The sequence below is a fragment of the Hippoglossus stenolepis genome, chromosome 14 (genome assembly GCF_022539355.2).
Source record: "Hippoglossus stenolepis isolate QCI-W04-F060 chromosome 14, HSTE1.2, whole genome shotgun sequence".
NCBI classification, from domain to species: Eukaryota; Metazoa; Chordata; class Actinopteri; order Pleuronectiformes; family Pleuronectidae; genus Hippoglossus; species Hippoglossus stenolepis.
Genome location: NC_061496.1, coordinates 20,178,123 through 20,190,754, shown reverse-complemented (window position 1 = coordinate 20,190,754; position 12,632 = coordinate 20,178,123). Strand labels below are relative to the sequence as shown.

At 41.9% G+C, this 12,632-nt stretch overlaps 2 protein-coding genes across 2 annotated transcripts; one reads left to right on the top strand and one right to left on the bottom strand.

The window, feature by feature from the left end:
• Positions 1–4,970: 4,970 nt before the first annotated feature.
• Positions 4,971–9,534, bottom strand: mettl13 (methyltransferase 13, eEF1A lysine and N-terminal methyltransferase). The gene is made up of 9 exons (XM_035177102.2): positions 9,247–9,534; positions 8,588–8,860; positions 8,026–8,494; positions 7,733–7,932; positions 7,460–7,649; positions 6,521–6,685; positions 6,176–6,388; positions 5,941–6,072; positions 4,971–5,384 (listed from the first exon to the last, which is right to left on the bottom strand). Exons 1-9 carry the CDS (start codon positions 9,397–9,399, stop codon positions 5,098–5,100), a joined length of 2,082 nt encoding a protein of 693 aa, XP_035032993.1. The 5' UTR covers positions 9,400–9,534; the 3' UTR covers positions 4,971–5,097.
• Positions 9,535–9,615: 81 nt separating this feature from the next.
• itpa (inosine triphosphatase (nucleoside triphosphate pyrophosphatase)) lies at positions 9,616–11,458 on the top strand. The gene is made up of 8 exons (XM_035176628.1): positions 9,616–9,724; positions 9,916–9,973; positions 10,056–10,120; positions 10,205–10,278; positions 10,362–10,393; positions 10,514–10,626; positions 10,870–10,946; positions 11,151–11,458. The coding sequence occupies exons 1-8, from the start codon at positions 9,662–9,664 to the stop codon at positions 11,284–11,286; spliced, it is 618 nt and encodes a 205-aa protein (XP_035032519.1). The 5' UTR covers positions 9,616–9,661; the 3' UTR covers positions 11,287–11,458.
• Positions 11,459–12,632: the final 1,174 nt, after the last annotated feature.

The window sequence follows — 12,632 nt, the reverse complement described above, 5'->3', positions numbered from 1 at the left end:
CTCTGAGAAACGAATGAAACCGTTGAAAAATGCATAATGTTAAAGAAAGTAAAAAAGAAAAATTCCGTGATCCGCCCCTTGGTCGGGTTCCAGACTAAAATTCGGTCATGTCTCACCTCTCCACAAAAGTTCATGGAAATTGGTTGAGTAGTTTTTGTGGAATCCTGCAAACTAATGCCAAACCCCAACCGGCCAGCTTTGTTCCTGCCCAGTGCCCACACATATTCCCAGCAGTTGTGAGGCAGTAGTGAGTGAGTAGGTTTACAGAGATTGGTCGCCCACTAGACTTGAACGAGGGGCCACACCATGGAGAAACACCAGGAGATGTAGGAGTAAAATGAAGATGGAGTTTATTTGTTTGTCATATTTATAATAATAATAATAATAATAATAATAATAATAATAATAATAATAATAATAACTTTATTTGTATAGCACTTATCTAAACGAAGTTACAAAGTGCGTCACACAAAAATCCACGGGAAAATGAAGAATCAATTGTAATAAAAGATATTCTGTTCAGTCTAATTTAAGAGCCAAATCATAACATAATAAGGTCGAGAAAACCCAACAGTTCCCACAATGAGCAGCACTTTGGCAACTGTGGAGAGAAAAACCTCCCTCAGTAACTGGGAGAAACCTCTGGCAGAACCAGGCTCAGTTAGGGGCTGATCTTATGTATTTTGTGGATGATAATGATATTGATGATTGAGCTACTATCAAAGCAACCTGTGAGATTGGGAAAATAATATACAGCACTTTCTGGAGATGTAATTATGTTCCGCAGTACTTTTACATTCATCATATCGGACTGAGACAATAAACAAAAAACAAATTGTTTGACTACATTCCTGTAAAAAGCCAAAATCAACTCTCCGGTTTATCTGCGGCCATGAATGCTGATTAATAATGAATAATGTACAACACATGGGGCAGTGACGTCACTGAATATGAAACACAAATTCAAGATGGATGGGGAAAGTTTAAAGTTTAAAGACTTCCAATGGAAATTCTTAGTTTTCTGCAAAGCACATTTTCTCCCTGTTTTTAGATTAATCTATTTATGTATTTTCATAATTTCTAAATTACTCCAAGCATTTACTGCATTATGTAATGTGCACAGTGAAAGCGAGTGCGCAGACATGTGTGGAACAAGTAGTGTAAATGTGTTGTGCACCCATCTATGTAGGTTCTTGATAATGCACCTTTACAATGCCGGTGAAAATATTGATCTCCAACCAGGTTTTATTGAAAAAGCACAGTTGCTGTCTACTGATTCAATATATTATTATGACAACTATGAACACAACTATTGGTACTCAGGCGAGAGCATTTGTCATTAACACAATGTGGGCGCTGAACACTATAAAATCACTTATGTAGCGCTTGGTGCCACTTTGCACCAGGTGTGTTCCCACAAGTGCCTGGATGCATCCTCTGGGGATCATGAATGTGATGTTTTTACTCAATTTATTGTAAAATCCTAACATAGTTGTTGAGATCTTTAGTTGGAGTGATGGACAAATTGGTGGACTGACCCACTCAAATTACCCTTAATTAACATGGTGGAAAATACATTAAAAAGATGCTGCTTGCTCCAGTCTTAGCCTCTGATGTCTGTTTTAATAAACTGGTGCATAGCCTGTACTAAACCTGCCTGTTTAGACTGGGCTGTTCTCTTGGCCTGTGTTAATGCTCTGAAGCTTCAGACTTATTCCTTGTCACCACACAGTTCTACAACATATATATGTCTATATCTGTATCTATCTATCTATCTATCTATCTATCTATCTATCTATCTATCTATATCTCTCTCTCTCTCTCTCAGAGAAAGAGAGAGAATAGTGTTATCCTAAATAGTGTAATAATTTGTTGATACACTGCTAGAGTAGTGCTTATTTTTCGACTGACCAAGCCAATAAGTTTCATACTCTTTAGCCTTGATATTTGTTTCTTCACTATGGCTTCAAAGGCCAAAGGCCATGTTGTCCAGATGGAGGAAAGGAAGAAAACAAAAAAAAGAAAAGTTACATCGGTAGCAAGGAAAAAAAGAGTTTCCTCTCTGTCTTTAAATCCTTTTCTCCATCAATTTCCCTCTAACTTCCATTAATTGCTCAGAGTCGATAGCCAATGAGTGAGTGACTGACTGCAGCAGTACCTTGGTCTTGTGTGCAGGATCATCAGAACTATTTAAAGTATCAATAGTAATACACACACGTCCATACATGTGCCAATTTTATCAAAGGAACAATCAATGACACTGATGTGAGGCAGATACAATGCATTTTCTGATGTGTCCGTGGGAGCTCTTGCCAGAGTTTGTTCCATTACGACTATACCATGCAAGCAGGAAACGAGTGTGTCTGTGCAACAGCAGAGAGCCTGTGGTAGAGAGCGGGCCAAATCCCCTATTTAGTACAGTAATAGATGTAATAACACCAGGCCCCATATCTAATGTTTCAGCTCTTTGCTGCACAAGGGCAGTTCTTTCAGTGGGCTTCCATAGCTAATGCATTAGCACTGTAAGAGAAGCATGAAGGAGCAAGCACCTGGTGCTGCTTTATGGTGCTTTAACCGGTCTGGTTTTCCCTCTTTCTTTCTCTGTCTCTCTTACTTACACTTACACTTACTTACTTACATATACTAACCTTAAAACCAGCCCACTGAATTTGTGAGGGTCAGCCAAAATGTCCTCACAACGTCAAAATGTCCTCACAATGATGGTATTAACCAAAATTGGCCCTCATAACGATAGATAGACATGCGCACACACACACAGGCCTTATTCAGACCTGGTATTAACATCCGTCTCAGGTGATCTGAACACAGACTGTGTTCAAATTCAATACTAGTGGTCAATGTTGATATTACAATGAGGCCCAAACTCAACACTAAAAAGAATGTGGCCACATGATCAGATCTTAAATTCGTTCTCAATGTGTCTTTGGTGCGTTCACACATGTTCTCAAAGCTGTACACTTGTGATCAGATCAGCTGAGACTGATGTTAAGACCAGGTCTGAACTGGGTCTCTTACTGGTGTTGACAAAGCCAATCCTGTCCAAAGGGTCAATACGACTAGATCACAATATACATATTTCATACACAAACATCATGTAAGATGAAGGATGAAGAAGGTGTAGTTCCACATTAACAAGACATATGAACACACACACACACACACAGATTAAATACAGTGAAGATGGTGAGATGGTGTCAGTCTTCACATTGAGTTGCTTACAGATGAATTGCCTGATCACATCTCATACCTGTAACTCTACGCCACCTGGTAGGTCTCCTCCAGGCAGATCCACGAGAGTCAGGTATATCACTGCAAACACACAGAAGAGTACAAATAAACATACAGGTCACAAACATGTCAGATAATTAGATTTTATGTGGAACATACACAAACACACAGTGTGTTACCATGTGGGGAATGAATCCGTAGGTTGATGGGGACAGGAGAGATGCCTTCATTAGATCTGTGAGTCTGTGCGTCTCTGCCTCTATGTCCTTGCAGATTTCATTAAAGCCTGAGAACTTCTTTCTCTGATGTTGGAGAATTCAGCATCCTCTGGACAAACAAGACACAGCAGGCACAGGAAAGTGTGTACAGTGCATACAAATGTTGACTACTTTTTTAAAAAAGTTTTTGGGTGTTATGCCGTAACAGCCAAGTATAATTCGATTGAACGAGTGAAATGTTATACTGCCATCTGGTGGCAGCTTTACATAACAGAATGACCCAAAATGAACTATAGAAACGAGTGTGTTGGCATTAGGCAGCAGGAGGATTAAAGGTCTGCAAGGGACAATTCCTGAGCTCCATGGAAGAAGTGTCTGTTGGAAAACACAGACTGAACTGATGCCTGACACATGCAAACACTTGTATCTGATATGAATTCATAATATAGTCTTGGCCTGAACATTAGCTCCACATCCACCATTTTAACTTACATTTACATATTTACACATACTCTACATAATGTACATGCACAGATACGACCATAATATTAAAATAATATGCATAATAAATATATAGACAGCTCAATAACTCAAGTAACTAAACAAGTAAATACCAAAACGAATACTTAAATATTTAAATTTAAAAAATTTAAAAATACAGTTTGGTGTTGAAATGGGCTACTTATATATATTTCTACATTTGTATGGTATTTATGTAGGCGGGGTCAACTGTGTCTCTAGTCGGACAGGTTATAGTAGCAAATGAGGGGCTGTCATTCAAAGGGCATCATGGTGTCGAACATTTCACCAACTGTATTGTGAGTGCACAGCTTGACTATACATTCTATACTAGTAATACACTGTACTTGTTCCACACAGTGGTGATACAATCTTCTTGTTATGTCACCAAACAACAAACCCACAAGCAAAAAATCTTTCCGAGGTGGCCCAGCTGTCCCTGCATTATTATGGTAAACACAGTAGATGTTAAACTGCTGTTATTAACCTTAATAATTTAACATTGACTTTCACTTTGTGCAACTAAAACCACTCCGGCTTCAGACTGAGTTAACGCCACCTTCATAATTAACATACCGACACAGAAATCGAGAAATACATTATTATAGTATTTATAGTAATAAATAATAGTACAAATACATATTCATAATGTATATAAATAAAAAAAACAATTGTGGGAATAAATAAATGTAGAATTACATTCATAACCTTTTCCCTCACCAAACTGTATACATTTTTAAATCTATTTATGAATTGACTTATTTATTTCTGCATTTATACATATTTTCTATTTTGGCCATGTTCTGTGCCCTTGATAGAACAGTCAAACCTCATGGCCAATTCTGAAAGTACCCAGACTGATCTGAGCTGCTTCGTTCTGTACCGACAACTACTAGTAACTTCGAAGAGAAACTATAGTTATATAGATACATAATAAAAACACTAATGGGAATTCATTTTTTGTAGAAGCACCACAATAAGATGTAAAGATAAAACATTCTTTACTTGTAATTGCATGTTGATGTTATACATCATATTACTTTACAGTTGGCAAAGACAAAGTACTTATTCCCATATTTCATCACCTTCACCATATTGACACAAACAAACATTACTCTACTTTAAGGTCTTTTAACATCTCTGCAATGTCTATATGTGGCCTGTGGTCGCTCCTGCTCGAGCTCAGGGCGCTCTGCAAATTCTTGGCAGCCTGGTTCAGGGACTGAGGGATGCGGGCGCCGTCCGATGCCTCGTTTCCTCCACGAGAGCACAGAAGGACTTCGTTGACCTCCCCTTCAATCTTTCGAGAGAGAATGCTGGGGAACAAGGTGCTGATACGCTGCAGCACGCTGTTCGTCAAGGCCGAGTCTCGACACACGAGATTCAACATGAATATGCCTGGTTGAGTGGCCGGGGGAGATAAAAAGGGAGGAACTTTTAAATATAGATGAAACACAAATATGATCAAGTATTTCAAGTTTCAAGTTTTATATTTAAATGTATTATAGCCTTTTAATTACATCGACCAAAAAGGTTATGGTTTCATCCCTGCCCCTTTGTTTGTTGCTTGATTTTATTTGTGAGCAAGATTTCAGAAAAACTCTTTGGATAAGGGAGTAGATGCAGGAATATTTGTTCACTTTCTTTACCATTGTGAGATAAGGTGCTTTTCAACATTTTTGTTGATCTCGTGGAAATAATTCATGGCTCTTGATGAGTCAGGCACATTTAGGGGACAGATTTCTGTAAGAATGTGCAATTTGGAGCAGCTTGGTTCCATTTAAGTGGACTGCCTTGGTGGAGGCATGTGCTCTACTGAGTGCCATTCTAGTTGTCTACTGAATTTATCAGCAGGCATGCTGCTCATAAAACTTCTTCCAACACAGTATTTGTCATTATTCTATAGAAAACTTGACAGATAAATATTTTGTACTCATTAGTAATGGAACTGTACCTCTGGGCGTCAGCAGGCTGCAGACCTTCTGCAGGATGGAGGTTTCCACAAAGGCAGCAGGGGGACAGCTCATACCCACAGTGCAATCTTTATTGTCTACATCAAACATGATGACGTCAAACAAACATCCACCTGCACAGAAAAAAAGACAATGTCACTTCTTTGTAAAGTTAATATATTGACTGGTCTAGCTTCACTTTAAACTGCCCTCTTTCCTCCTCCCTCCTTCACTAACCTTCCTTCTCAAGGGCACAGATGCGATCAAGGCCGTCCCCGAGCGTGACCGTCAAACGATCATCCGGTCTGAATCCGAACCATTCCTTCGCCACTTCCAGCACAACTGCATCTAATTCCACAACCTCAACGGTGACATTGGGCACAAAGTCCCGCAGGAACTGAGGCAGACCTCCTCCACCGAGACCCACCAGGAGCACCGACACTGGGACGTCTGTGAAGGGAGAGAAATGTCACAGTGAAGCTCAGTCAAGTGGGATGTTTTATATAAGAGGAAGAAAACCTGGGGCTGTTTTTTCTTCCTCTACCACAATGACATGACTGTACGGTTGTAAACTGAACTGACCTTTGCTCTCTGGCGCGCCCACCCCGAGCACGGTGAGGCCGGCCACCATGACCTCATGGTGAGCGCAGCAGAGGAAGCCACTGTCCACTGACAGGGAGGATGAAGACATTGTTGGAGGAGCAGCTGGCTTGGTTTTCTTTTTGTTCCTCTTCTTGTGACTTGAGGCTGCAGGGACACAAATAGTCATTTATTCAAACCGTTTACATCCTAAATAAATAGTTTAAACTGGAGGATCCGAGACCCGTTCGATTATCCCGGGTCCTGGGTCTGTTAAAAATGATGTGTAATTACTGATTGGACTCAAGAAGACCCGGCTGGAGAGTGTAGATGATAGCTAATTAGCAACAGTAGCAGCCAAGGAAAAATTTGTATTTGTAAAAGAGGCAAATAGTCCAAGCTATCTTTATTTAACTGCAACAAAACGACAAAGATTAGTGTAAACAAGCTGCGTAAAAAATAAATGGACTTTTAATCTGAAATCACGAGTGGATTAAGTGAGCAATGCTGGTATTTCAATCACCAGGGGAAGAATAACAGAAAACCTGGATGTATTTTTTGAACTGTCTTGGAGAATGGATTATCTTCATCACGGCCAGGCACACCGGAGGCGGCTGCTAAAGTTACGCTTGGTACGACACAAAGTTTGGTTTTGACACCTTTTGAATATGTCAACTTGTTAAAGTAATCAGATGTGAAATCTGTGGCAATCGGGTCTGTGTCTCTCGGCCGGGTTGAGGTCCAGCATTACTCAGTTCTGCATGGGTCCGTGTTCCCCCTGTCAAATGATAGACTGGTCCAGGCCGGGTTCATTTCTGAGTGAATTTTTGGACCAGCAAAGAACTCCAATTGTGGGTAATGCTTAATTGGTTAATTCATTGTAGATTATAGAAAACTATGTGACGATAAACTGAAAGACAAGAGGAAGGAAAAAGAACTGACTGGTCTTTGAGGAAACAAGGCGGCTTTCTGATTGGACGAGGGCGGCATTAGACAGAAAGACAAGTCTGCGATACAGTTCTCCGTCTTCTCCTTTGACATTCTCCACACAGTACTCTCCGCTCAGCTCGCTCACTCCCCTGCTGACCTCCTCTCGCCAGCCCAGGTCTCCTCCTACCGACAGAAATGGCACCTGAGTGGGGACAAAAAAATCTAAATGAATTTTGGTAAGACATCTTATAACATTTAATGATGTTTCTAAAAGGGAATGTTTACCTGCTGATTGGCTGGCATACCCGGGGGAGCAAGGTCCATCACCATTGGTGAGAGTTCAGCTTGGACAGCTTGCATGTCTGTATACTCCTGATTCCTGTGCATTGCCACAATAACCAGGCGTCGAAAGTTAGCACTGGCTGCCAGCTGCTTTTGCCCCTCGCTGGAGCAGTAGAGCCAAGCTGTCTCGCTGCCTTGAGGCACTGACACGATAAGCAGAGGGAAGAAGGGATCACACGAGAACTGAATACAACTATAGGAAGGTAGAAACATGATGAAATAATGGGAAAACTCACCAATAAATATAGCAAAATGGTTTGATCTTTGCACCTTGGCTCCTGGGGAACAATCTTGCACTGTGAGTGTGTATCTGGGAAGGCCAGTTTTGGTGTGGCAGAGAGTGAGTGACAGGTTGGAGCTGGCGTCTGTGCCTGTGCGGAGCTTCTTTCTCAACACAGAGTAAGCCTGGTGCTCCCTCACTGCTGACAACAACTCTGAAACCTGCGTGAGACGCGTTGGGGCCCCATCCTCCCCGAGACACATCTCCAGAATGGGGGTTGGCATCGGCTGACGAAATTTGGTGCAGACCAGAACAAAGACGGGCAGAGAAAACGAGTCCTCCTCTTTTCCACTTTCCCCCTGCAGGCAGTGGAGCCTCACAGCCCACCCCAGCTGTACAAAGTGCTCCACGGCCAACTTGATCACACTCTCCTGAGCCAACGTCACACAGACATACCGGCCTCCGACACTTAGCACACGGCCCACCTGCGGATACAAGCAAACTTCTGTAAGGAGAATGAAAAGCTGTATGCTGATGATATGACATCTGTGCAGATCACAGCTAATTGCTTGTATTACCTCGGTGAGCATGTTCCTGGCCAGAGCTCCTTCCTCCTCGGAGGCCATGGCATCCAGCGTCCCCTTGTCCAGAGCAGCCTGGTAGCAGGCGTCCTCATATGGGGTTTGTGTAGCATCCACCTGCTGGAAGGTCAGTCCTGGCCGGCGCTCAGCATTTCGCTGGTTCATATGAGTCACCACTGTCTCACTGATGTCAATATTAGTCAGATGTTTGTAGCCGACATCATAAAGCTGTTCACTCAGCTCAGAGTTACCACAACCGACCACCAACACCTGAAGGACAGAAATATAGATATTTAGCTATTGTCACTGGCAGTGCAATATGCAGAAATGATACTACCTAAAAAACAAGGTTTATTATTTATTACATTTTTATAGATTAAATAGAGTAATTTTTCTTTTGATACTTGAAATGCATATATGCCGATACACTAAACTACGCAAATATTGGATCAAATGTATATATAATGTATATGTTTTATATATCACTGTAACTTTTCATATCCTGTGCCTATATTATGTACCTAGTAATATCCTGTACCTAGACATATCCTGTACCTATACATATTGTGTACCTGTACACATCCTGTACCTGTATATATTGTGTACCTGTACACATCCTGTACCTGTACATCACTGCACATAGACGTCATGTTTACCTGATCTTGTACTTTGATGTATTTGTGCAGGACCCCGCACAGTGAGTTGTAGTCTCCATACCACTCAAAGGCCTTGTCTCCTCTCTTCTTGAAGAACCTCTCCCAGTACTCAGCAGAGCTGAACTCCTCCGCGGTGCGAGGTAAAAGACTCATTCTCCACTAACAACTTTCTCTTTACTGTGTCACAACCTGTGTTTTGTTATGTTCCTGTTATTTTCTCCACATGGCACTTCGCACTGACTTTTCAATCCGGACAACTTTTTTCGATGTACCACTCACTGATTGGTGGGGGTTTTGTAGGCGGAGCTACGCCCTATCCGGTGATTCGCTGAAGCTCCCTGATGTGATTTTATTGGCCGCTGCCGAGCCGGAAGTGCTCGGTCCAGCTCTGTTAGTCGCCCGGGTATCGCTCATCATGGCCGTGCCAGCAGGAAGATCTGTGGTCTTCGTGACTGGAAACGCGAAAAAACTCGAAGAGGTTAGATATCGTATATGTAACATTCGTTACATATATAAATTATTATTTACGAATTTATCATCGTTGTGCTTTTACAGACTCTGCTCGACAAACAGTGAGCACGAGCTGTAGTCCAATCCAGAAGTCTGTAGTTTCACAATAACCTATAATCAGTCCTGCTGGATTCACGCTTTCCCCTTCACATCCATCAGGTCATTCAGATCCTGGGAGACACGTTTCCTTACAAACTAGTGTCAAGAAAGATTGACTGTAAGTATCAAACTATAGAGATCACACTTTAAAGAATGACTGATTAGGATTCATGTAATAATTGATCTGTTCCTTCGTCCAGTGCCTGAGTACCAGGGTGAGCCCGATGAGATTTCCATACAGAAGTGTAAGGAGGCTGTAAGAGAGGTACAGTAACTACACTGTAACTTCTCTGTAGGGGCAGCGTGTCTGTGACACGATTTGAGATGTGTGTTTGTTTCTCACCCGCAGATTGATGGGCCGGTCATAGTGGAGGACACCTGTCTGTGTTTCACAGCTTTAGGAGGCCTGCCCGGTCCTTACATGTTCGTATACTAACCTCTTCAGCTGTTTATCTGCCATAGTGGTAACGAACAGTAATAATCACAAGTGATCTTTCTTGTTGTAGAAAATGGTTCCTGGATAAACTCAACCCAGAAGGTAAGAGTGGTGATAACTGAAATACTGCAGAGTAATTTACAACAGAGAACTTTAGAGCTGGATATAAACATGAAGAGAGTCGTCCAGCATCTCTAATCAATGCTTAATGTTTTGTTGTAGGCTTGTTTAAGCTCCTAGCTGGGTTTGAGGATAAATCAGCGTGGGCTCTCTGCACTTTTGCTTTCTGTGCTGGTAAAGACGAACCAGTGCAGCTCTTCAGAGGGAAAACCGAGGTCAGAACCTGTCCCTCTCAGTGTGTGTGTCTACTTGTACAAATGTCTTTGTGAGGACAATTTTGGTCCTCACTTTCTGACCTACTTTTAATGGGCTGTTTTAGGATTAAGATTTGGTTTTAGGTATAGAGTTAGAATTAGATTTCGGTTAGAGTAAGTGTTAGGGTCTGGTTTTCAGTTGTACAAGAATGTATATAAGTGTGTTTTACTTTACCTTTACTCTTTTCTTTGGGATATTTTTAGGGGCACATTGTGGAACCCCGTGGACCTCGAGACTTCGGATGGGATCCATGTTTCCAGCCAAAGGGATATAGCAAAACGTGAGCAAGGATTGAATTTCCCTATTCATGCCACAGGGGGGAGCCAGATGTTAACTCATTGTGTGGGGGAAACTAGTAGATAGAATTTCATTTCTAGGTTAGTTTGGCTGAAACACATCATTGTGATGATCTGTGGTCGCTCATTTGTTTCAACGTTAAAAAGAGATTTATACTCACTATTAATTACGCCTCTCCAATCTACAGCTACGCTGAACTGCCCAAAGAAGTGAAGAATTCAATCTCTCACCGCTACCGGGCACTGGCTGCCATGTCTGAGCACTTCTCTCAAACCAAGGATACCTCACCAGAGAACAAGAAGAAGAAGGAGCAGGAGGATTAAACATCACTTTAGGCCAAGTTTCAAGTTTCTGCATCAAACCTCAAATCATCAGATTTGCCAAAGCAGAGGATACTTCTTCACATTAAGACATTTTCTAGGGCAGAATTGTAGAATCTGTAGAATATGTTTTTCTGTGTTTTTAATAAACCTTGCATTCATTTCTAAAAAAATATTTCTCTGTGATGCTGACTTCTGATTTGTAGTTACAATTTTGATCAGTTGAGCGTAGTAAAAATATCGTTCCTATATTATGGAAAGATAACTGAAATTGCTCCAAGCCTTTTTTTTCTCATTGTTGTCCAGTGGATACTCAAAGAAGATCTTTTGAATTTTTGCTTTCAAAGACGGACAAAGATAGACTTGGTGAAGAACATAAATCATGAAAGGAGGAGCTCAGAGGTCCTGATGAGAGGAGCAGACGACTCTGGAGCCAAGACCGGCTCCTGGACCTGGCGAGGAAAACAGAGGGTTGTTCGGGCTGGAGTCCAAAGAGAGGGGAAGTGGGGCGGGGGTGTGGGAGTAGTGGAGAGGGAGGGGATTTGTGCAAACACAACAGTGGTAACGGGTGGAATTTGGGTAATAGATGACCCTGGGACTGGAAATCTTTGAACAGGAACTGTGCATACACCTGTGACTGATGCCTCCCAGATGTACCGAAGCTCCACAACGTCACACATCCTCTGAGTGAGACCAGGAGACGGGGGCAAACAGAGGTGTCTACTTTATTCAGCACAGATTACACCAGGCTGTTGATAACATTCAGCCAGTAAAAGCACCACTCCTCCAAAACAAAGGCACTGTTGGTGACAGGACTGGACCTCTGCTTGTTTGGACATCCAGTTTTGTTCAGGGACTCGTCAGGAAGCTGCCAGTTGTTGTGAGGAGGAACAGGAAAGATGTATTTGTCTTCATCAGTGAGACGTCACTTCACCTGTCAGCAAAGGTTTTTTTAGCAGAAACTGGAAGACGAGTGCCAGACTTCAGGTCACTGGAGGTCAAAGACATCACCACGGCTCAGGCATCCGTCCTTTTCCCCCGGTGACTGAGAGTAAACATTGTTACTTTCAGTGCTGTAGATCCACAGGGGGCCTCACATACTGCAATTCTGAGACTTAAGAACTTTTATAACATTTACAATGTCGGCTAAATTTAAAAGAACATGCTGGTGTTTTCTGGCTCCTTTCTTCACAGCATCATTCTTCTAATGCCATTCTCCCCTTTCTCCAACATCTGGATAAATAAGAGTGTTCTTTAGTTTTAACAGGCCAACTACATGTTCCAATTTTAACTCTAAAACTACTGTAACTTAAACTTTTATGCCTCCACGTCGGCAACAGGCAGAGGGT

Bases quoted from the DNA above. Each gene is read 5' to 3' on its own strand.
- mettl13 (XM_035177102.2), bottom strand. From the start codon at position 9,399: ATGAGTCTTTTACCTCGCACCGCGGAGGAGTTCAGCTCTGCTGAGTAC. The intron at 8,861-9,246 runs GTAAACATGACG...TCTGTCCTTCAG, and splicing joins ACATCAAAGTACAAGATCAG to GTGTTGGTGGTCGGTTGTGG. The intron at 6,389-6,520 runs GTCAGTTCAGTT...CTCCCTTCACAG, and splicing joins GGGCGCGCCAGAGAGCAAAG to ACGTCCCAGTGTCGGTGCTC.
- itpa (XM_035176628.1), top strand. From the start codon at position 9,662: ATGGCCGTGCCAGCAGGAAGATCTGTGGTCTTCGTGACTGGAAACGCG. The intron at 10,121-10,204 runs GTACAGTAACTA...TCTCACCCGCAG, and splicing joins GTAAGGAGGCTGTAAGAGAG to ATTGATGGGCCGGTCATAGT. The intron at 10,279-10,361 runs GTTCGTATACTA...TTCTTGTTGTAG, and splicing joins GGCCTGCCCGGTCCTTACAT to AAAATGGTTCCTGGATAAAC.